The 21278-nt window shown below is 41.7% G+C and overlaps 1 protein-coding gene across 1 annotated transcript; it reads right to left on the bottom strand.

Annotated features, from left to right (window-relative positions):
- Nucleotides 1-3075: 3075 nt before the first annotated feature.
- On the bottom strand, nucleotides 3076-3468 carry LOC141259314 (protein mono-ADP-ribosyltransferase PARP9-like). The gene has a single exon (XM_073675108.1). The coding sequence runs from the start codon at nucleotides 3466-3468 to the stop codon at nucleotides 3076-3078; it is 393 nt and encodes a 130-aa protein (XP_073531209.1).
- Between the last annotated feature and the right edge of the window lie 17810 nt (nucleotides 3469-21278).

Raw genomic sequence — 21278 nt, 5'->3', positions numbered from 1 at the left:
ATATGTAACATTATGTAGAAGGTTCTGATGGAGGCATAAACTTCTTGCAGTGGGAGGTGTGTATCCACGTCGGTCTTCCTTCAAGTTTGACTGAAGTAGGAGTGGTCAGGAGCACATGGTAGGGACCCTCAAATCTCAACTCCAGGGATGTATTTCTGCTGAACTTCTTTACCAGCACGTAGTCACCAGGTTGGAAAGTGTGAGTAGCTTCACTGAAATCTGGATCTGTTATGGATGACAAAACTCGTGCATGTGTTACTGACAATTCTTTAGTAAGAACAATGACATAATTTACAAGCGTATCACTTCCTAAGGCTAGCTGTTGTGGAAAATATTGACCCAACCTTGGAGGCCCGCCAAAAAGAATCTCATAGGGTGTAAGTTTAGTGGGACCCCTCTGAGTGTTTCTGACTGAATATAAGGCAATGGGCAAAATGTCTGTCCAAGGAAGTTTGACCCCCTGACTGGCTTTCAGTATTTTGTTTTTCAAGGTGCCATTTAGCCTTTCTACTTTACCACTGCTCTGGGGGTGATATGGAGTATGTAAACCCAAATCCGCCCCTACCAATGTCCATAGTTCCTTAGTCAGTGCTGCAATGAATGCGGGTCCTTGGTCACTCTCAATCACCTCTGGGATTCCATATCTGCACACTACCTCAGTCATCAGTCTCTTAACAGTCACTCTGGCAGTCATGTTGGTTACTGGATAGGTTTCAGGCCATTCCGAGAACATGTCAGTCACTACCAGTACATACTCGTACTTCCCTACTTTTGGCATTTGAATATGATCGATTTGAATTCTTTGAAAGGGATAGAGTGGTTTAGCCAAATGTTTCTGAGTAACTTTCTGAGGCGGTGCTGGATTGCGTATTGCACACACAAAGCAGGACTTGCAATATTTTTGGGTGACAATAGAAAATCCAGGTGCAATATAAGTCTTCCAAATCAAGTCATTCATCTGATTCTTGCCTCTATGGGTGATACCGTGTGCCCATCCTGTCACCGAGGGGTACAGATTACGAGGTAGACAAATCTTTTTGTTCTTCCTCCAGACTCCATCTTCATCCTTTTTAGCTCCTGCTTCTTGCCACGACTTCTTTTCATCATCCGGTGTCTTGTCTTGATGTAAATGGATAAACTTCATAAGAGAGCTTTGAGGCCTTTCTTCAGTGTCTTGAGACATGTACACCGCTGCTTTCTCTTTTCTAAATGAATTCTGGTCATGTGTAACCACAGCATATCCCATATGGAATCTTCCTGTTTCATCTGCAAATCTGGAACCATCGGTGAAGAATGTCAGGTCAGCATGAGGGAGTGGGTCTTCAGACACATTTCTCTTAGAGGCAGCTTCTACCTGCATCTGTTCGAGACAATCATGATCCTCTGAGTGTGTAAAGGCATCTTCACCTAGAGCATCAGTATCATCATCCACATCCCCCCTGGAAAGAGGAAGTAGCGTGGACGGGTTGAGGATGGTGCAGCGGACAAGAGTGACATTATCCGGAATCAAGATTGGACATTGGAGTCTCATATGATGCTGCAGTGACAGATGCTTAGGTTGAGTTTGGTCAAGAATAGCTTTTATGTCATGTGGAGCCATTAAGAGAATCGGATGTCCTAAGATGATATCAGAAGTTTTGTCCAGAAGCACATGTGCAGCATGAACGGCTCTGAGGCAAGTCGGGGAAGCTTGAGACACCTAGTCCAGGGGGGCAGAGTAATAGCCGATGGGTCTTGTTCTTCCCCCATGTTTCTGTGCTAGGACCCCGGAAGCATGTCCTGCTACTTCACTGACAAACAAGTAAAAAGGTAGTTGATAATTTGGGATTCCAAGAGCTGGTGCAGACTGTATAGCCTGTTTAAGAGCGTAGAAGGCTTCCACGGATTTGGGGCGTAGTGGAAAAGCTGACGTCTTGAGGTCATCGTACAACGGTTGCATCAGCTTTGAGGCATCTGGAATCCATTGGCGACAATATGTAATAAGTCCTAAGAAAGCTTGTAATTGCTTAGGTCCTTTTGGTAGAGGAACGGTCTCAATAGCAAGTTTCCTTTCACCCGTTAGGTGTTTCAGGTTTGGAGAGAGACAGTGGCCTAAAAACACAACTTTGGGCTGACACAACTGGATTTTGTTGAGGGACACCTTGCAGTTTTGCTGTGCAAGATGAAAGAGAAGACTGAGACTCGACTCTTCAGCTGTCGCCTGATCCGGACAACATAGTAGGAGATCATCCACTTACTGAAGAAGGCCAACTTGATGGTTAGTCTCTTTCCATGGCTGTAAACAAGAGGCAAGAGCCTGAGAGAAATGACTTGGTGAGTTCTGTGCGCCTTGTGGTAAGACCGTCCAGGAGCATTGTGATCCTCTGTAAGTGAAGGCAAACAGGTATCTATCTTCTGGATGTAGTGGTACGCTGAAGAAAGCATTGGCCAGATCGATGACAGTGAAACATTTTGCATCTGATGGTATTTCTGACAACAATGTATGTGGATTGGGCACAATGGGACTTTCTAGTATGGTTGCTGTGTTAACAGCTCAGAGCTTAAGTTGTTGGCAGAACTGAACACCAGAGTCCCATGTGGTGTCACTGACAAGTGAGGCATCATTAAATGCAGTGTCCATAACAGGCCACTATGCATCGCCTGCTTTAAGATTTGCCAGGGAAATTAGATCTTGCCATGTGGTGGAGTAACTCCTTTGGATTTGAAGCATGCTTCTATAGAAAGGCATCGGCTGTTTTTCTGGATCTGGGAGTTGGTTCAGCAGAGTAGCAGCTTTCTGGGGTGTAAACTTGACATAAAGGGTGGGCTCTTCAGACGTGGGCGTTGGCAGGGTTAGTGGTGGCACCTGAGGCGGGAGTAGAGATGGCACCAGAAGTACAGGTGTAATTACTTGTGTATGAGGAGCAGGAGGAGGTAACAGTCCTGGAATGAGGGGCTCTATTTGGGCATCTCCTATATCATGGGGTGGAGTCCAGGTAATGCAGGCAGTCTTAAAAGCTTTAACAGTCCTGTCCTCATTACTAATTAACCTGATTTTGGAGAGGCAGTAAATGCTTGGGGGGCTACACTTGTTCATTATAATTCCATTACAACAAAGTCCCTTGCACACGCATGAACAGGGAACCCGAAGATGCCAACACCAATGCCAGGAATAGTCAAGGTCTCAATCTGCTCACTAATATTCGCATACTCTAAGATACGAGTTATTGCAGCGCGTAGTTGTCGAGCACTGACAACTGGATGAATAGGGTCAAAAGTAGGGATTACAGCGTGTATGATCATTCTACAAGGAAGATTGCCAGATTTAGTCACCGCTATGTCCCCAACAGCTATCTGACCACGCGACTCAACAATGATTCGACTGTCAGTTTGAACAGTCGCCCCTCCTGCCTCCACTATAGCTCTAGCCACACCTCCATTGTGCTCTAACCGAGGGTTGGCAGCATTAACAATAGCATCCGTTTCCATTGTCGTTATGTCACCCTTACCCACCACTAACAAGGGTCCCTCAGGAAGTTCTTTTTCAAAAATGGGTTGCCAACATTCCCTCCCCTTTGTGTTTCCTGTGATATTGGTGTCCCACCCCCCCCCCAGATTGAGCCCCTCCTTGATTCAGTGGCCACCGTTCCATACAGGTGTGCGCTCGGCTGCGAGAAGGGCTGTGAGGTACTGGGAATGGAGTTAAGTAGACAGCGTGAGAGTGCTGTTGTAGCGGAAGTGTTGGGAGGAGAGGTCGCTGCTTGAAGTAGCTCGTGTGGCTGTGCGGCTGAGTTGCCAGTGGAAGTGACAGTGGAAAGGGTTGGTGCTGGGGATGATCCAGGTGGGAGAATAGCTTGGCTCACAATGGGAGTGTTACGTGAAAGGGTCGGTGGCCCACTGGACACCGTTGTGACAGGGAACATGGGTAAAGCCTGTTCACTTCCCAAAGGAGTATAGTACTGGCCATTAGTGGTCATTACTGGGTAAAAAGGATCTGGTCCTGTGGTGTGTAGCATTGGCCTAGTATGTTCACCACCGAAAGTCGTGTGTATATTCCTGGATTTTGCCCCACTCAATTTAGCCACATCTATGTCAGTTACATGATGATATGGCTCAGTTTGTATGATCTGGGGCAACGTTCCAAGATGGCCGCCACCGGAGGCAGCACATCTGCCATCCACAAAATGGCCACCACCAGAAACAGCACATGGCAATGTGCCACCATCACCACCATTATATGGTGGTGGCCGCTCACAGGATACATTTTTGTAATACACATAACTCAAAACTCTGTCCTTCTTCCTTTCCTCTTCTACCCAATTTTCTCTATACAAACTTTCAGAGACTCTTTCCCATGCCCTAGCAGTAGACAACAATCCATTATCTTCTAGAGTACCTTTTCTCTCTTTTAAGACAGTCTTCCACTCCAGGGGCTGTAACCTCCCCCCTTCTGGCATTCCACACAACTTCATAAGCTTTTTACATTGTTTAACATGACTTTTCCCTTCACGAGTCGCGACTAATGCACACGGGTCCAACTTGCCATCTGAATTTGGCTTAGTGCCAATACGACAAAACTGCATTAATTTCTCCATCTTTCTCTATATAGACCAAGATAAACACAAAACAAACAATAAGACGGGGGAGAATGACTCAAACCTGAGATTCTAAAGGAAAACTAAGTCTGCAGCACACACTTTCTATCTGTCTCCGTCCTGCCACGTGGTCCCTGTCTGATTTCCGTATAAAAAAATAAAACACCTGTATTAATCCAATTACCAGGCCCCGTACTGAGTCACTCACTCTAGGTTACGTGCCGAAGCTCAATTTACTAATCCAACTACCAGGCCCCGTACCAAGTCACTCACTCTAGGTTACGTGCCAAAACTCAATTTACTAATCCAACTACTAGGCCCCGTACCGAGTCACTCACTCTAGGCTACGTGCCGAAACTCAATTTACTAGGCTCCGGGCCGAGTCACTCACTCCAGGCTCCATGCCGGTACCAGGCCGAGTCACTCACTCCAGGCCACGCCGAGTCACTCACTCCAGGCTAAGTACCCCTACTTTCTCCACCAGAACTGAAAATCATATCACAGGCGACAAATGTGAACTGCACCACAGACAATATCCTTTACTTCTCCAGACACCGCTCAAAAACCCACTTGCTCCCTTTAAATACTAGTCAATCTCTCCTCAACACGACACATAACAGGCAGCAGGCAACTGAGCACGTGACGGTTCTTCCGCAATTTAATGGCCAGCAGTGGAGAGACCCTTCTGCCGTCTTACAGATACCTCGAAAACCGGACACAGTCAGGCAATCTGCACAGGATACCCCAAGGAACACAGGAAAAGACTACAGATTATAAAAATCAGCAGACTTACCGTGTTTGGTTAAGGAGGTGATCAGTCTCCTGGCTCGGGGTATTCAGTGCGTCCTGCCGTTCCACTCGCCGGTCCTCAGGGTGTAGGGCTTCTCCCTCTGCTGGCCCCACGTTGGGCAGCCAAAAACGTTAGGGCGAACATTTTGATATGTTCACTAGTTGCCTGCTCCTGGCCTAATGGATATGATCAAGTGCATGCAAGAAAGAATAACATCAGACACACACAGTCGGATGTAAGCTCTCCTTGATCAGCTATGGCACAGCTCCAAGTGCCCTTTATTCAACTCCAACATAGATTGATATAAACTCTGTATATGGGCTCGGTTAGCCCCAGAATGTGAGTAAGCAGATGTATTGATTGGTTAGTCCATGGGCAGATCTATGAGGTCATCAGGGTGGGTTGGTCCATGAGGTCATCAGGGGGCGTGATCCATGAGATCATCAGGGGGCGTAATCCATGAGGTCATCAGGGGGCATGATCCATGAGGTCATCAGGGTGGGTTGGTCCATGAGGTCATCAGGGGGCGTGGTCCATGAGGTCATCAGGGTGGGTATCTCCAAGTGATGTGTCGCTCTGTGATTGGTTAGCCCTTCTATAGAATTCAGCTTCCTCTTGGAACTTCCTTGTACAACAGGATGTAGTCATAAATAAAGTCTCCACCTTTGCCACATGTGCAACAGGATGTAGTCATAGGTCCAGTTGCCATCTTGCATAACAGAGCATGGTGTGATGAAACAGGAAATGGCAGCCATCTTTTGATCTAAACAAGCTTATGTAAGGTGAAATAATACACTTTATGGGTCTTTTCTCTCAATCTCCTGTGTCTTGAGGTTAATTAAGTATTTGATCCTATGGCTCTCCTCAACACTCCTCCTCGCCCTCTTCCTCGTCCTCCCTCTCCTCCTTGTCTTCAGGCCATCCACATTGAACAGACGGGATAGGTGGAGTGGGTAGTACTGTCTGTAGTGCAGGCAACCAGCTCCTGTTCCTCCTTCTCCTCCTCATTACACCTGTATAGTTTCTTGCTCTATATCAACTTGCTCCGCCTGGAAAGCCGCTCACCATCTTGGTGGAGTCCTCAAAGTTTTGGAGAGCCACACAGATGCCATGCCCACTCATCAGATCTTATGTGCGGAGGCTGACCAGAATACCGACAGGCGTGTTTGAGCTGTTACTCAACAACTGCTCTCTTCTGCTCACAAATACTTGCCAACATATGCAACATTGATTTCGAACGCGTGGTGACATCGCACACCAGTCGGTGACCTGGAAGCCGCAAACGCTGCTGAAGCACTGCCCAGGTGGTGGAAGCTGTAGCTGACTTTCGGAAATGGGCACATACGCGGCGTACTTTCGCAAGCAGCTCAGCCAGATCAGAGTAGGTTTTGAGAATCACTCCCTGACAAAGCGGCGGCGAAACGTGCATTGGAGCAGGTGGAGGGAGTGATGATGTGGCTCTGATTAGTATGCATCATTATACAGTCATATGAAAAAGTTTGGGCACCCCTATTAATCTTAAGCTTAATGTTCTATAAAAATTGGTGTTTTTGCAACAGCTATTTCAGTTTGATATATGTAATAACTGTTGGATACAGTAATGTTTCTGCCTTGAAATGAGGTTCATTGTACTAACAGAAAATGTGCAATCTGCATTCAAACAAAATTTGACAGGTGCATAAGTATGGGCACCTCACCAGAAAAGTGACATTAATAGTTAGTAGATCCTCCTTTTGCAAAAATAACAGCCTCTAGTCGCTTCCTGTAGCTTTTAATGAGTTCCTGGATCCTGGATGAAGGTATTTTTGACCATTCCTCTTTACAAAACAATTTCAGTCCAGTTAAGTTTGATGGTCGCCGAGCATGGACAGCCCTCTTCAAATGATCCCACAGATGTTCAATGATATTCAGGTCTGGGGACTGGGATGGCCATTCCAGAACATTGTAGTTGTTCCTCTGCATGAATGCCTGAGTAGATTTGGAGCGGTGTTTTGGATCATTGTCTTGCTGAAAGATCCATCCACTTTGTAACTTCATATTTATCACTGATTCTTGAACACTATTGTCAAGAATCTGCTGATACTGAGTGGAATCCATGCGTCCCTCAACTTTAACAAGATTCCCAGTGCCAGCATTGACCACACAGCCCCAAAGCATGATGGAACCTCCACCAAATTTTACTGTGGGTAGCAAGTGTTTTTCTTGGAATGCTGTGTTTTTTTGCCACCATGCATAACGCCTTTTTGTATGACCAAATAACTCAATCTTGATTTCATCAGTCCACAGGACCTTCTTCCAAAAAGAAATTGGCTTCTCCAAATGTGCTTTTGCATACCTCAGCCAACTCTGTTTGTGGCGTGCTTGCAGAAACGGCTTCTTTCGCATCACTCTCCCATACAGCTTCTCCTTGTGCAAAGTGCCTTGTATAGTTGACCGATGCACAGTGACACCATCTGCAGCAAGTTGATGCTGCAGCTCTCTGGAGGTGGTCTGAGGATTGTCCTTGACTGATCTCACCATTCTTCTTCTCTGCCTTTCTGATGTTTTTCTTGGCCTGCCACTTCTGGCCTTAACAAGAACTGTCCCTGTGTTCTTCCATTTCCTTACTATGTTCCTCACAGTGGAAACTGACAGGTTAAATCTCTGAGACAGCTTTTTGTATGCTTCCCCTGAACAACTATGTTGAATAATCTTTGTTTTCAGATCATTTGACAGTTGTTTTGAGGAGCACATGATGCCACTCTTCAGAGGAGATTCAAACAGGAGAACAACTTGCAAGTGGCCACTTTAAGTAGCTTTTCTCATGATTGCATACACCTGGCTATAAAGTTCAAAGCTCCATGAGGTTACAAAACCAAAAAAAGTGCTTTAGTAAGTCAGTAAAAAGTAGGTAGGAGTATTTAAAACAAGAAAATGATAAGGGTGCCCATACTTATGCACCTTTCAAATTTTGTTTGAATGCAGATTGCACATTTTCTGTTAGTACAATAAACCTCATTTCAAGGCAGAAACATTACTGTGTCCAACAGTTATTACATATATCAAACTGAAATAGCTGTTGCAAAAACACCAATTTTTATAAAACATTAAGCTTAAGATTAATAGAGGTGCCCAAACTTTTTCATATGACTGTATATACACTGCTTTATGCAGGTATTGCAATTGATATTCACTTGAGTCAATCTCATGTGTATTTTGGCTTACATCATGCCATTTGACACTTCATAGTGTCTTATATTATCATCTATCCTGAGGGTTGTTTGTGCATGGCTCCATGCTTATACTGCGAGCAATATATATGGCTGAATACTCATACTTTAAGTAATATGCACATTGCACTTTATTTGGGATTAAGTCCATAATATTAATAACAGAGTTTTGTATGTACAAGCCATGCACGAATATTCTGGTAATCACACTACGTGTATTAATTTATAATATGAACTATAATTGTTTTGCTCTCAGTCTGCAAATTCCATATCATGAACAACAATGATAATTTTTCCCCTTTTTTTGGTGTTCATATACATCTAATGAGAAGTCAATTTGTGTATAATGAGTGTGTATGCATTGTAAGGTTGCTAATGGATAGTTGATAACTATGTGTCCATTGTAACGTCACTCCAGCACGTGATCTGAATGGTAGACCGCCCACTTCCTCTTGTGTAATGCGGCGTTAGTGAATTCATGGTGCCGCCGCTGATCCCTGCTGTGTAGTCCTTCTTCCTGCCGTGCGACCCTGCTCCCTGCTGTGCGACCGCACTCCATCACTGCTGCCGCCTCCCCACACCAAAGTAAGCATTATAACAGCCACATTTGGACTATAAGACGCACCCTCATTTTCCCCATTTGGGGGGGGAAAGTGCGTCTTATAGTCTGAAAAATACGGTAATTGATGTTTTTCTCTACTAAACCCATAAAAAATATAATGAAACTGTAATGCTGAGGTCGTGTTCACACGTAGTGTAAATGCTGCGTTCTTTCTGCTGGTGTCCTCCCAACACGGCGCAGTAACAATCTTCTCTGATTACTGCGTGTTTGCTGCATTTCTTTTATGCGTTTTCCCCTTATTGCATGCAATTTTGGGGCAGATATGAAGCAGAAATTTTTAACGCTTTTTAATAGTACAGGAAAGCTTTGATTCTGCGCTTAAAAATGCAGCAGCTTTTTTTTCTTTATGTGGTTTTTTTCACAAGAAACCTATAGAGAAAAAATGCACCAAAACCGCAGAGTTCAGCAGCGTCTTCAGACCACAGAGCACAGAGATTTAATGGAATCACGTCCACTTTGCTTTGAAATTTAGACTGTGTTCACATGTAGCGTAAATGCTGCCAGCCTTTTTCAATTTCCTTCTTTCCCTGTAATTTTTCCTTTTCCATTTTTCCCATTTTCCTTAATAAACCTTATTTTTCCTTTCCCCTTCTCATTCATAACCATTTCCACCCTTTATTTTCCTATATCTTTCATCCCTTTAAATTTAGCTTTTTTGCTTTTATTTTGTTCCTGTTTGCTTCTATATTACTGTGTATTTATAATGTCTCTCCCCTTTTCCTATATTACTGTGTATTTATAATATGTCTCACCCTTTTTCTATATTACTGTGTATTTATAATATGTCTCCCTCCCTTTTTCTTTACCCCATTTATGTAAAAAATCCTTAATAAAAACTACTTTAACAAAAAAGGCACCTGTTGTGCGCCCAAGGACGCTGCTGAAGTGTGCGTTTTTGGTGCTTTTTTTTCTCTAGATGTTTCTATATGGAGCCTAAAAAACGCATGTAAAAAACTGCAGTTACTCTTTTAAGTGCAGAATCAAAGCTTTTCTGTACTATGAAAAGCACATTAAAAGCGCGGCTTCACATCTGCACCAAAAACTTATCAAATAAGGGGGAGAAGATTGTTATTGTGTAGTTTGGTGCGGACATCTGCAGAAAAATAAAAAACAGTATTTCTGCAGTGTGTGAACATGGCCTTACAGACACAAAAAAGCCTGATGTCATGAACTGAAACTACATAAAGATGAGGAAGTTCTGGCGGCTTCGACTGTGAATCAGGGAACAAAAAAACAATCCACAGGTCCCAACTAGAGATGAGCAGAACGCACAGATGACGTCGTGCTGCCCCAGGTGATCAAAAGCCACGCCGGGGATGCCAAAAGGTGAGATTCGCGACCTTTTTCCAGCCGCCGGGTACCACTGACCTGGACCCTGGACCAGAGTCCTGTGAATCCATCCGCTAATTTTAGTCCCAGATACAACGGACAGTGCTGGATTTGGGTCTACGCCCTGCAGTCTCGGGCGTTTGCTGAATGTATCTCACTACCACCACCCCACTGACATTTCCTCCTGCCAGGGGAGAAAGAAATGGTTAATGGGCGTGGATTAGGGTGTGACCAGGGGCATGATCAAAAGTTGCCGTGGCGCGCCGTATGATCTATCCCTCTTTCTAGTCTTCAAAAGTTTGGCGGTATGCATAAGGCCTACTTCTTCTACAACAACTCCAATTTACCAATTTATTAAAACTCATAGCTCTATATACTGTACATTACCACATTTTCTTTTTCACACATCTGCATTTCATCCTTTAGCAACTCTTTTCTGTTTTCCCAGGTTCTTACGTCTATTTTAGTCTGTGAACCAAGCAGTTAGGCCTGTTAGAAGGCCATGCAATATGTTGAATGAGTAGGAAAGTAAACTTACATCTTCACATAAGTGTAAAAGGGGTGGACTCCTATGACTGCACTATAGCTGCAAATCCAGAGCTGGCAACCTACCCAAAGTCACCACACCCAACTTATGAGGCCCGCGGACATGCCAGGACCTGAGTGACACAAAGCATTAGCAGTTGGAAAAAATCTAGCAGTCTGAAAGCTCCTGCAGCCATCCTCAATCTCTTACTATGGACCACACTACTCCGGCTGTCAGGGTATTTGGGCCTGAATATGAACATGGCTTGCAGGTGCTGAGTGCACCTATTTTGCACATGTGGAGTTTACAGTACTTTAGATTAGAAATCCACTTAACAAAGTCACAGTAAATTGGCAAATGGCTTATGAATTTGAAGCCTTGTTAGCATCAGTATCATAGAATGCGGCAAAGCCTCCCACTCAAGTGAGTGATGTGAAAGGCTAAATTCTCCAAACAGCTTTTGTATATGGTCTGATAGCCATGTTAGGAGAAATACTTTGCAATCTCCTAAAAAGAGGCTAAGGGACTAGTTAAAGGGGTTTTCCCAGGAACAAAGTACATTTTAATCAGTAGATCTTGGAATATTAATAATTTCCACAATTGGATGTGTGAAAAAAAAATGTTCCTGTGCTGAAATAATCTTAGAAATGTGTCTCTTCTGGGTCCTGTATAATGGCTGTGTTTGACCCTGCAGGAATATCATATGATCATACCACATTTCCTGGGCAGGGGAGGAAGCAAAAGAGAGTATAAGACATTACAGCACAGGATCACAGCTGATTCTTTCTGTGAGGTAAAACATTTCTCTGCCTGTTTTAAAATGTTTTACCTCATAGAAAGTATCAGCTCTGATCCCATGCTGTAATGTCTGTATGCTCTCTATTTTGTACTCCCCTGCCCAGGAGATGTGGTATGATCAGACCAAGTTATTGCAGGGGCTCATTTATAAGATTATCTCAGCACAGGAACATTTTTTCTAACACATCCAATTGTGGAAGTTATTTTCATTCCAAAATCTATTGATTAAAATGTACTTTGTTCATGGAACAACCCCTTTAAGTCACTCTGCAAAAAAAAACATAAGCTAGACAAATAGCAAGAGAAGCTAAGTCTGGCCTGTATGGGAACTGCTGGATGAGGGCTTGGTAATATAGCCAAAAATATCATCTTGATTTTTTTGTAAATTTATAGACTATTTTCGATTTTAATCTTGATTTTTTTTTTCAGTGGCTGGAGATTAGTAGTGAGCATGGCCATCCTCAGCCTCATAAAACTTACTATATTCTACGTCAGAAAGTGGCGCAAGTTATAGCAGAAATCCACTTCAGCTTAAATGGAACCTGACGTTATCAAATCGGCAACTCATCTAATGCCATACTTTTGCAGGCAAGTGAATGACAATAACAATCGTGTTCGTGGCTAAGCTGTAGAATTTGTTATTTTGCCATTCATATAAACTGAAACTTTGCCTCCTTGTGTGTAAAACCTTTACCCCGAATCATCAGAACGTTGCAGCATCATGGCCAAATCAAATAGTCATCCTTGAAAACATGCCCATTCTCTTTTGATTGATCGCTCCACAGTCTGGTGACGTCAGAGCAGGCGTCTTTGAAATCCTATACATGCCATGCCATGACCGTTGCAGGAGTGGAACGGGAGAGATTGAGTGCAGTAACTTGGTGAGGCGGAGCTGTATACACCGCAGCTCACTGTTCATGACAGAAGTATTTTATGCCTAGACCCTAAAAGAGCATGTGCAGGACTTCAAAGGCGTCTGCACTGATGTCCTCAGGCAGAGGAGCAATTAATCAAAGAGAATGGGCATGTTTCTAAGGATATCTAAGTGACTCGGACATGATGTTGTACCGTCCTGAAGGCTTGCTGTAATGATTTTGCACACAAGGAGCAAATTTTTAACATAAAAACGGTATTCTCACCACCCATAACAGCACCAATTCTAGTAATGTCAGCACGACTGTTCCCAGAGAGTGACAAGACATTGTTGTGCCACTTGCCCTCTGCAGGCAATAAGTGGCCACTGTTTGACTGCAAATCATCAATATTCCATCAGGGACGAGCTCCCTTAGGTTTGATCTGCTCTAGCCAATTATGGCGCTCAGCAGCTCTGCATTGCTCCTACGCTACCTGTGAACATCTGTGAACACAGAGCTAATGCGACTTGCCGACATGCTTCAGTTTTATCTCATCTGCTCAAATGAAATTCTCCCAGAAGTTTTGTGGCTCGTCAATGCGCATTTTGGCAAAATTCAGTCTTGGTTTTTCCTCCTAAGTTGTCTTCCCTAAAGTCCACTTTGGCCAAAACAGGACAGATGGAGCGATCTCACACTGATGTACCTTGACCTTGGAATTCACCTCTAATCTCTTTGGAAGTTGTTCTGGACTTTTGGTTACCATTCCTATTATCCCTCCCTTTACTTTGTCATTAATTTTCCGCTTGCAGTACAGGGAGGTTGGTTACAGTCCCATAGACCTTAACCCCTTAGTGACCTAGCCAAATTGTACAATTTTACGTGGCAAACACTATGGAATGTTTCAACATATTCCAGTTATTTTGAGACTATTTTTTGTAACATATTATACTGTAGGAGTGTAAAATTTAGGTCAATATGTTTTACATTTATTTCTAAAAATATCAGACATTTGACAAAAATGTCAACGAAATTTGCAGTTTTCAAACTTTGAATGTTTATACATTATACATTTAATCAAAATAGTTATACCACACAAAATAGTTAATACATAGTTAATAAATGAAGTTTACCTTATGTCTGCCTTACATAAGCACCCTTTGTGAAATGTCACTTTATTTTGTAAGCATGTTAGAAGTTAGCAGCAATTATTAATTTTTTTCAAGGAAATTTACAAAACGTATTTTTTAGGGATCTGCTCACTTTTGAAGTAACTTTGGGGATCTATATATTGGAAAACTGTGATACCATTTTAAAAACAGCACCCCTCAACATATCAACATATTCAAAACTGCTGTCAGGTAGTTTATTAACCCTTCAGGTGCTTTTCAGGAATCATGAAAATTGTATTTTTACCCCTAAAATGTTGCTAATATTTGAACAGGCCACTATAGCCGGCAGACTCTAAGGCCATTACTTGTCCGTGGATTGTCATGGCAACCATCAGGACCACACAATTACTGTTTCAAAGTGCCGATGGTGTAAAAGAGGGAGTTCCCCTGCTTTGTTAACCATTTAGATGCCAATGTCACTACTAACAACAGAATCTAAGGGGTTAAACAGCCATGGTTGGTGCCATCATTGATCATAGTTGATGCAGCAGGGTGTCAGCTGACAGTTTCTCCATTTTTACCGGTCAGGGGATGCTATTCTGTTATATCCCATGTCAGTAAAAAGATGTATTGGTGGTCACTAGTGGTAGTATGGTATTATGTATTCACTCTGCAGAGGTACTGGTAGTGGTCATTGTGTAGTGGTACTTTTTTGAGCCTTGTATAGTGGCAATTTTTATAACATCGGTGTTTGTATAGTGTTTAGTATGTAGGTATTTTTTAGTCCTGATATCGCATCAACAGTGGTATATGATAAAATAAAGTCTATTCATATATAATTAAGTGGTGGGGTGGTGTATGGGGACATATATATTTTAAGAACCTAGCAATGTACCTGATATTAGTTTATTTTTATTGTTTGCTCGGCACAGGGTGATTATTATTGCTATAAAGAGGCAGAAGTGTGGGTCATTATAGTAGGAAGGCAAAATGAGGGCATCATTATAAGGTACACTACCGTTCAAAAGTTTGGGGTCATTTAGAAATTTCATTATTTTTGTAAGAAAAGCACTTTTTTTTTCAATGAAGCGAACATTAAATAAATCAGAAATACACTCTATACATTGTTAATGTGGTAAATGACTATTCTAGCTGCAAGGGTCTTGTTCTTATTGCAATATCTACATAGGTGTATAGAGGCCCATTTCCAACAATCACCACTCAAGTGTTTTAATGGTACATTGTGTTTGCTAACTGTGTAAGAAGGCTAATGGATGTTTAGAAAACCCTAGAAAACCCTTGTACAAGTATGTTAGCCTAGCTGAAAACGGTTCGGCTGATTTGAGAAGCTATAAAATTGACCTTCCTTTGAGCTAGTTGAGAATCTGGAGCATTACATTTGTTTGTTCTATGAAACTCTCAAAATGGCCAGAAAAAGAGAACTTTCATGTGAAACTCGACAGTCTATTCTTGTTCTTAGAAATGAAGGCTATTCCATGCGAGAAGTTGCCAAGAAACTCCCTTCAGAGGAGAGCACAAACAGGCTCTAACCAGAGTAGAAAGAGAAGTGGGAGGCCCCGCTGCACAACTGAGCATCAAGACAAGTACATTAGAGTCTCTAGTTTGAGAAATCGACGCCTCACAACTCCTCAACTGGCAGCTTTATTAAATAGTACACGCAAAACGCCAGTGTCAACGTCTACAGTGAAGAGGTGACTCCGGGATCCTGGCCTTCAGGGCAAAGTGGCAACGAAAAAGCAACGAGACTGGCCAATAAAAGGAAAAGATTAATATGGGCAAAAGAACACAGACACTGGACCGAGAAAGATTGGAAAAAAGTTTTATGGACAGACGAATCACAGTTTGAGGTGTTTGGATCACACAGAAGAACATTTGTGAGACGCAGAACAACTGAAAAGATGCTGGAAGAGTTCCTGACATCATCTGTCAAGCATGGTGGAAGTAATGTGATGGTCTGGGGTTGCTTTGGTGCTGGTAAAGTGGGAGATTTGTACAAGGTAAATGGGATTTTGAATAAGGAAGGCTGTCACTCCATTTGGCAATAGCATGCCATACCCTGTGGACAGCGCTTGATTGGAGCCAATTTCATCCTAGAAGAGGACAATGACCCAAAGCACACCTCCAAATTATGAATGAACTATTTAGAATGCCAGCTGTGTGCTTCTTCCCTATCTGTAATGGAGTGACCAGTGCAGTCACCAGATCTCAACCCCATTGAGCTGTTGTGGGAGCAGCTTGACCGTATGGTACGCAAAAAGTGCCCATCAAGCCAATCCAACTTGTGGGAGGGGCTTCAGGAAGCATGGGGTGAAATTTCTCAAGATAATCTCAGCAAATTAACAGCTAGAATGCTGAAGGTCTGCAATGCTGTAATTGCTGCAAAGGAGCATTCTTTGACGAAAGCAAAGTTTGAAGGAGAAAATTATTCATTCAAATAAAAATCATTATTTCTAACCTTGACAATGTCTGGACTATATTTTCTATTCATTTTGCAACTCATTTGCTAAATAAAAGTATGAGTTTTCATACTGTTTACATAATTGTCTGGGTGACCCCAAACTTTTGAACGGTAGTGTACATAATGGAGTATTATTACTATAAAGCGGCACTATAAAGTAGGCACAATAAGGGGCAGCATTATAAGAAGGCACAAGATCATGATGGTGAAGCACAGGGGGCATTATCATTATAAGAAAGCACTGGGGAATTTTTTTATTATAAGAAGGTATGGGGTCATTAGATGTTGGTTAAAATGGTTGTACACGCCGGAATAAATTTCAGCAAGCGTTGTGGCTTGCCAGTTCATAATTGTGTGCACTCTGCACACTATTAGGATTCAGCTCTGCTTCCCAGTTCCAGTAGTCAACATGTGATCGCATATATGCGATTTGTATGCTTGCAGTCACGTGCCGACTAGAGTCTCAGCAGCTTCTCTGAGTAGAACATTAAGTGAAGCACCTGAGACTCTAGTCGGCACATGACTGCAAGCATACAAATCACATTCTTGCGGTGGTGTAACAATTGCTGGAACTGGTAAGCAAAGCCGAATCCTAATGGTGTATATAACACACCATTACGATTCGACAGACTTCAAGGCTTGCTGAAAACTTCCTCAGGGGTGTACAACACCATAATTAGTGTGATGGCATTATTCTGCCACTATGTGATGATATTATGTAGTCATGGCATTACATTATTTTTTTAATCTCATATAGCAGTATTATTGGCAATATTGGTCTTGTAGTAAATCATGATTTTCTCAAGGCAGGATAATATTTATAAAATAGACTTCCATCTAGGGAAGAGGGGAGCAACATGGGGTGCTTTTAAATGCATTGAATTTCAGTCCCAGTTCGGCTCTAGTAGTTGGTATTATTTAGCCCCAATTCCAAAAAAAAGTTAGTAGACTGTGTAAAATGTAAAGAAAACAAGAATGCAATGATTTGGAAATCTCTTATAGCTATATTTTATTCACAACAGAACATGAGATCAGAAGGTGAAAGATGTTTTTCTATTTCATCTGATATAATAAACTCATTTAGAAATTGATGGCAGCAACGCATCTCAAAAAAGTTGGGACTTGGTTAACAAAAAGTTGGAAAAGTAAGTGGTACTAATGAAAAACAGCTTTAGGGTTGATTTTCAATTAAGCCACATGACTATGTATAAAAAAACATGTTAGAGAGGCAGAGTCTATCAGATGCAAAGATGGTCAGAGATTCACCAACTACGAACAATTGGAACTAAAATTGTGGAACAATTTCATAAAATGTTGCTCAATGTAAGTTTGCAAAGTCTTTGCATATCCCACCATCTACAGTCCCATCATGTTTGGAATTGGGGTTGTATATTATTATAGGAATGTAATTTGGAAAAAGTATAGTTCAGGGAAATTCTGTGACTTTGATATAATTTGTGGTGAATTTAAGGTGCTAACTTTGCTGGGAAATACAGTGTGTTTCGTTTCTCTAGCGAAAGTAATTTACTGAGAAGCATCCTACACGATGAAGTGGACATAGTAATCAGGTTAAGCCATGACCACATCCTGTTTTTGACATCTTTTGTGTAATCAACCACAACACTGACCATTCTTTCTTAAAGTATAGCTCCAGTTTTACTCTACCTGGCAGATAATGTTAATAAAAGTCTTAAAGGCATTGTACACCCCTTTGACAGTTTTAAAAGTGGCGCACCGTGGTAAAAAAAAAAAGAAACAAAAAATTAAGGAAAACTCATCTATGGATTCCACCCTGTTGCTCTCCTAGAGGTGCCGTGATCCCCCACTTGTCTTCTTTTTTAATCTTCCAGGAAAGACATGAATGTGACTGCTTTAGCCGATTGCTGGTCAAAGCGGTGACCAGTTCATCACCACTGTAGCCATTACTCATCCATATGACTAAAACAGAATGTACAGTGACTCTGCTCATCCTGTTCTCGTCATACATTTCTATCTTCTTATATTTCAAACTGGAATAAAAATTCAGAGTATGCTTAACAATCCTGGCCCAATCTCTTGTTTGGGTTGTTGTTTAGGAGAAGCACTTTTTGAAGTGATGACAATTACTTTATAGGGCTTGTACACCACATCATCTGATATGTGAGACTACAATAATCGACCGTAAACATCTTTACAATATAAAGTAATTTGAAAGTGTTCCATGATTTTTAGAATCAATTTTTATTACGTGGCACTTGTAATTCATTACTTCACTGTACTTGCCATTGACTAGGTCTTGCAGTCCTATTGCTTACTATGGCTTTGCATGCACAGATCACATCCTTTTCTTTATTTGTAGGCCGAATAATCCCTGAACCCAAATGTCTTTAGTCTTGACCAAACATTACAAACACTTTCCTCTGTATTTCCTACTGTTTGTAAGTATTAATGCAACATACTGTCTAAAATACTGGTGTGAAAGTAGCCTTAGGCTCTATCACACATCCATCCGTGTATCACGGTCCATGATGCATGGATCAGCTATGTGTCTGCCAGCTTGAACTCAACAGCTTTAAAGGAATATAGGAGGCTATAAGGTTTGATTAAGGAAACCCGTGGCCAGTCCGTGTGGACAGGGATGATTCTAACTTTTCAGCTGCCTAAGATGAAAACTTAAGTTGAATAAAATGACACCTTGATACCTGCGATCTAATAACTTGTGCTAGAAAAATTCACATTTTTCTTAATATGTAAATGAGCTGTTAAGACCTATGGGTCAGACATAGATCTTCCTCAGACTCTGCCTCTAGAACTGAATTTAAATTAGAGTGGGTGTTATCAGTGTGAGACATGTAATGACTGACAGTCTGATCTACATGTCTCACACAGGTAACATCCCCTATCATTTAAAATAAACTCTGGAGGCAGATTCTCAGGAAGATCTATGTCTGGCCCAGAGATCGTAACAGCTCATTTACATATTAAGAAAAACATGGATTTCTCTGAAATAAGACATCGGATCGCAAATATCAAGGTATCATTTTATTCATATATCTATGACCTACATGCCCATATAGATGGCTTAGGAGGATTGATCCTACTGACAGATTGCCTTTAATTGGAAACAATCTCATGAATAGCATTGATTTTCCTCATTCATACATATTTTATCAGTATTTACAAGTCAAAATCACGAGTGGGCAAAAAACATGAAGGAAATGCAGATTTCTACTGCTTTTGGCATATAAATGCTGATACAATATTCTCAAATATGAATTAGGCAGCAACCAAATCCTTTGAGCCATTGAGAAATCAGAAATTTTAAGTCAGCTAGTCAGCTCACAATACTAAAAGCAAAGCAGGAAATTACAATTAAGTACTTTTTACTTTATATGTTTGGCTGCTGTTGTGAATAATTAGTGAAATTCCATTCCGGATTAAGGTGGTGCAGGTTCAGGTGATCCACTATGTTGATACAAGATTTTTTTTTTAACAGGAAAGTGCAAGCATTCATTCTTTTAAGTAGGATTGATGCAATAACTCTATTTATGTAATGCTGATGAAGTCATTAAGAAACCATTACTGTGTAATCTGGGAATTTTTTGTTTGTTTCCCTATCCACTTCCATTACCAGATTAAATATTTTGTTATAAGTATGAAAGAGAGATGATTTTCATGACACCTGCAGTGGCAGGAGATTGAATGCTGTACCAACCCTTATGGTATGTTTGCACGTAGCGTAAATGCAGCGGATTGAGGATGGAGAATTCGCATTAGATTTTAAGAAATGTCATGCACACTCTGAGAAATATCTGCAGATTAAAATGACCAGCCCTGTGGATATATTATCCATAGCATATTAAGTTAAAGATGACACATTTCCTTTGTATTTTAGGCAAAAAATATATATATATACAGTATATATAGTCATTTTTTTAATTGTAAAAATTGCAAAAAGGAAAATGGGCCGATGCAAAAGTTTTAGCACTGTTGTAGATTTGTATGCTCAGATAACTTTAACCAATGCTTCAGAAAGATTTAGCAGACTCTGGAGTTGTGGTACCTTGTTATACTGTTCAGAGATACTGTTAGAACCTTGCTCTTAGGTTTTTTCCTTTGCTGGTCACATGACCTCGTTGGCCTATTTAATCCTGCTCCGCCCTTCTGGCTTTGCTGGACTTCATTGTATAACTACTTTCTAGCTAGCCTGTGCTCTGTATCTAACTCTGTTAGTTTGCTTGGTCTTCGGACCTCTGTGTTCTATATTTATTTTGTTCGTCTGTCTGCTACTATTTCTGTTAGGAGGTGTCCCATTTTCCTCCCAGTCCTTAGTACTTGTAGGGATTCCTTCCCCACATCTATAGGTCTCCGTACAGACTAGCTTAGGACTTTAGCAGGTCTGATCGCAGGATCAGGTTCCCTGTTACATCGTAGGGATTCAGCTGAGTTCTATCGTAGGTACAGATTTCCTCTCTTTCCTTAGCTCTGGTAGCAGAACATAACAGTAAGTCCAGCCTGCAAATTCTCTAAGGAAAGATTTTTCTGTTCCATCATGGTGTCGGTTCAGGATTTGGCTAAACGCCTGCAGGGACTCTCTTTGGAGGTGACTGAGCTCCGTCAGCACGTGAGTAACTGTCCTGGAGCACATTTCTTGGAGCCTAAGGTATGTTTGCCGGATTTATTTTTTGGTGAACACCGAGAATTTTTTTCATTTAAAAATGCCTGCTTATTGTATTTTCGTTTGAGACCCAAGTCCTCTGGGGATGAATCCCAGTGCATAGGGTTCATAATGTCACTTTTGCGCAAAGAGCCTCAGGAGTGGGCCTTTTCTTTGCAACCTAGTGATACATGCTTCAGATCAGTGGATAGTTTTTTTTCTGCTTTGGGACTATTATATGATGATCCTGACCGTGTCGCATCAGCTGAGACTGAGTTAAGACGTTTGAGACAGGGATCAGGTAATGTGGAAAAATATTGTACTCATTTCCGTCGTTGGTCTACTCAAACAG

The sequence above is a fragment of the Phyllobates terribilis genome, unplaced genomic scaffold, assembly GCF_046119375.1.
Source record: "Phyllobates terribilis strain yellow unplaced genomic scaffold, ASM4611937v1 Scaffold_1__5_contigs__length_1240528914, whole genome shotgun sequence".
Lineage (NCBI taxonomy): Eukaryota > Metazoa > Chordata > Amphibia > Anura > Dendrobatidae > Phyllobates > Phyllobates terribilis.
Note: the sequence above shows the minus strand (reverse complement) of the source record. Positions and strands in the feature narration are given on the sequence as shown.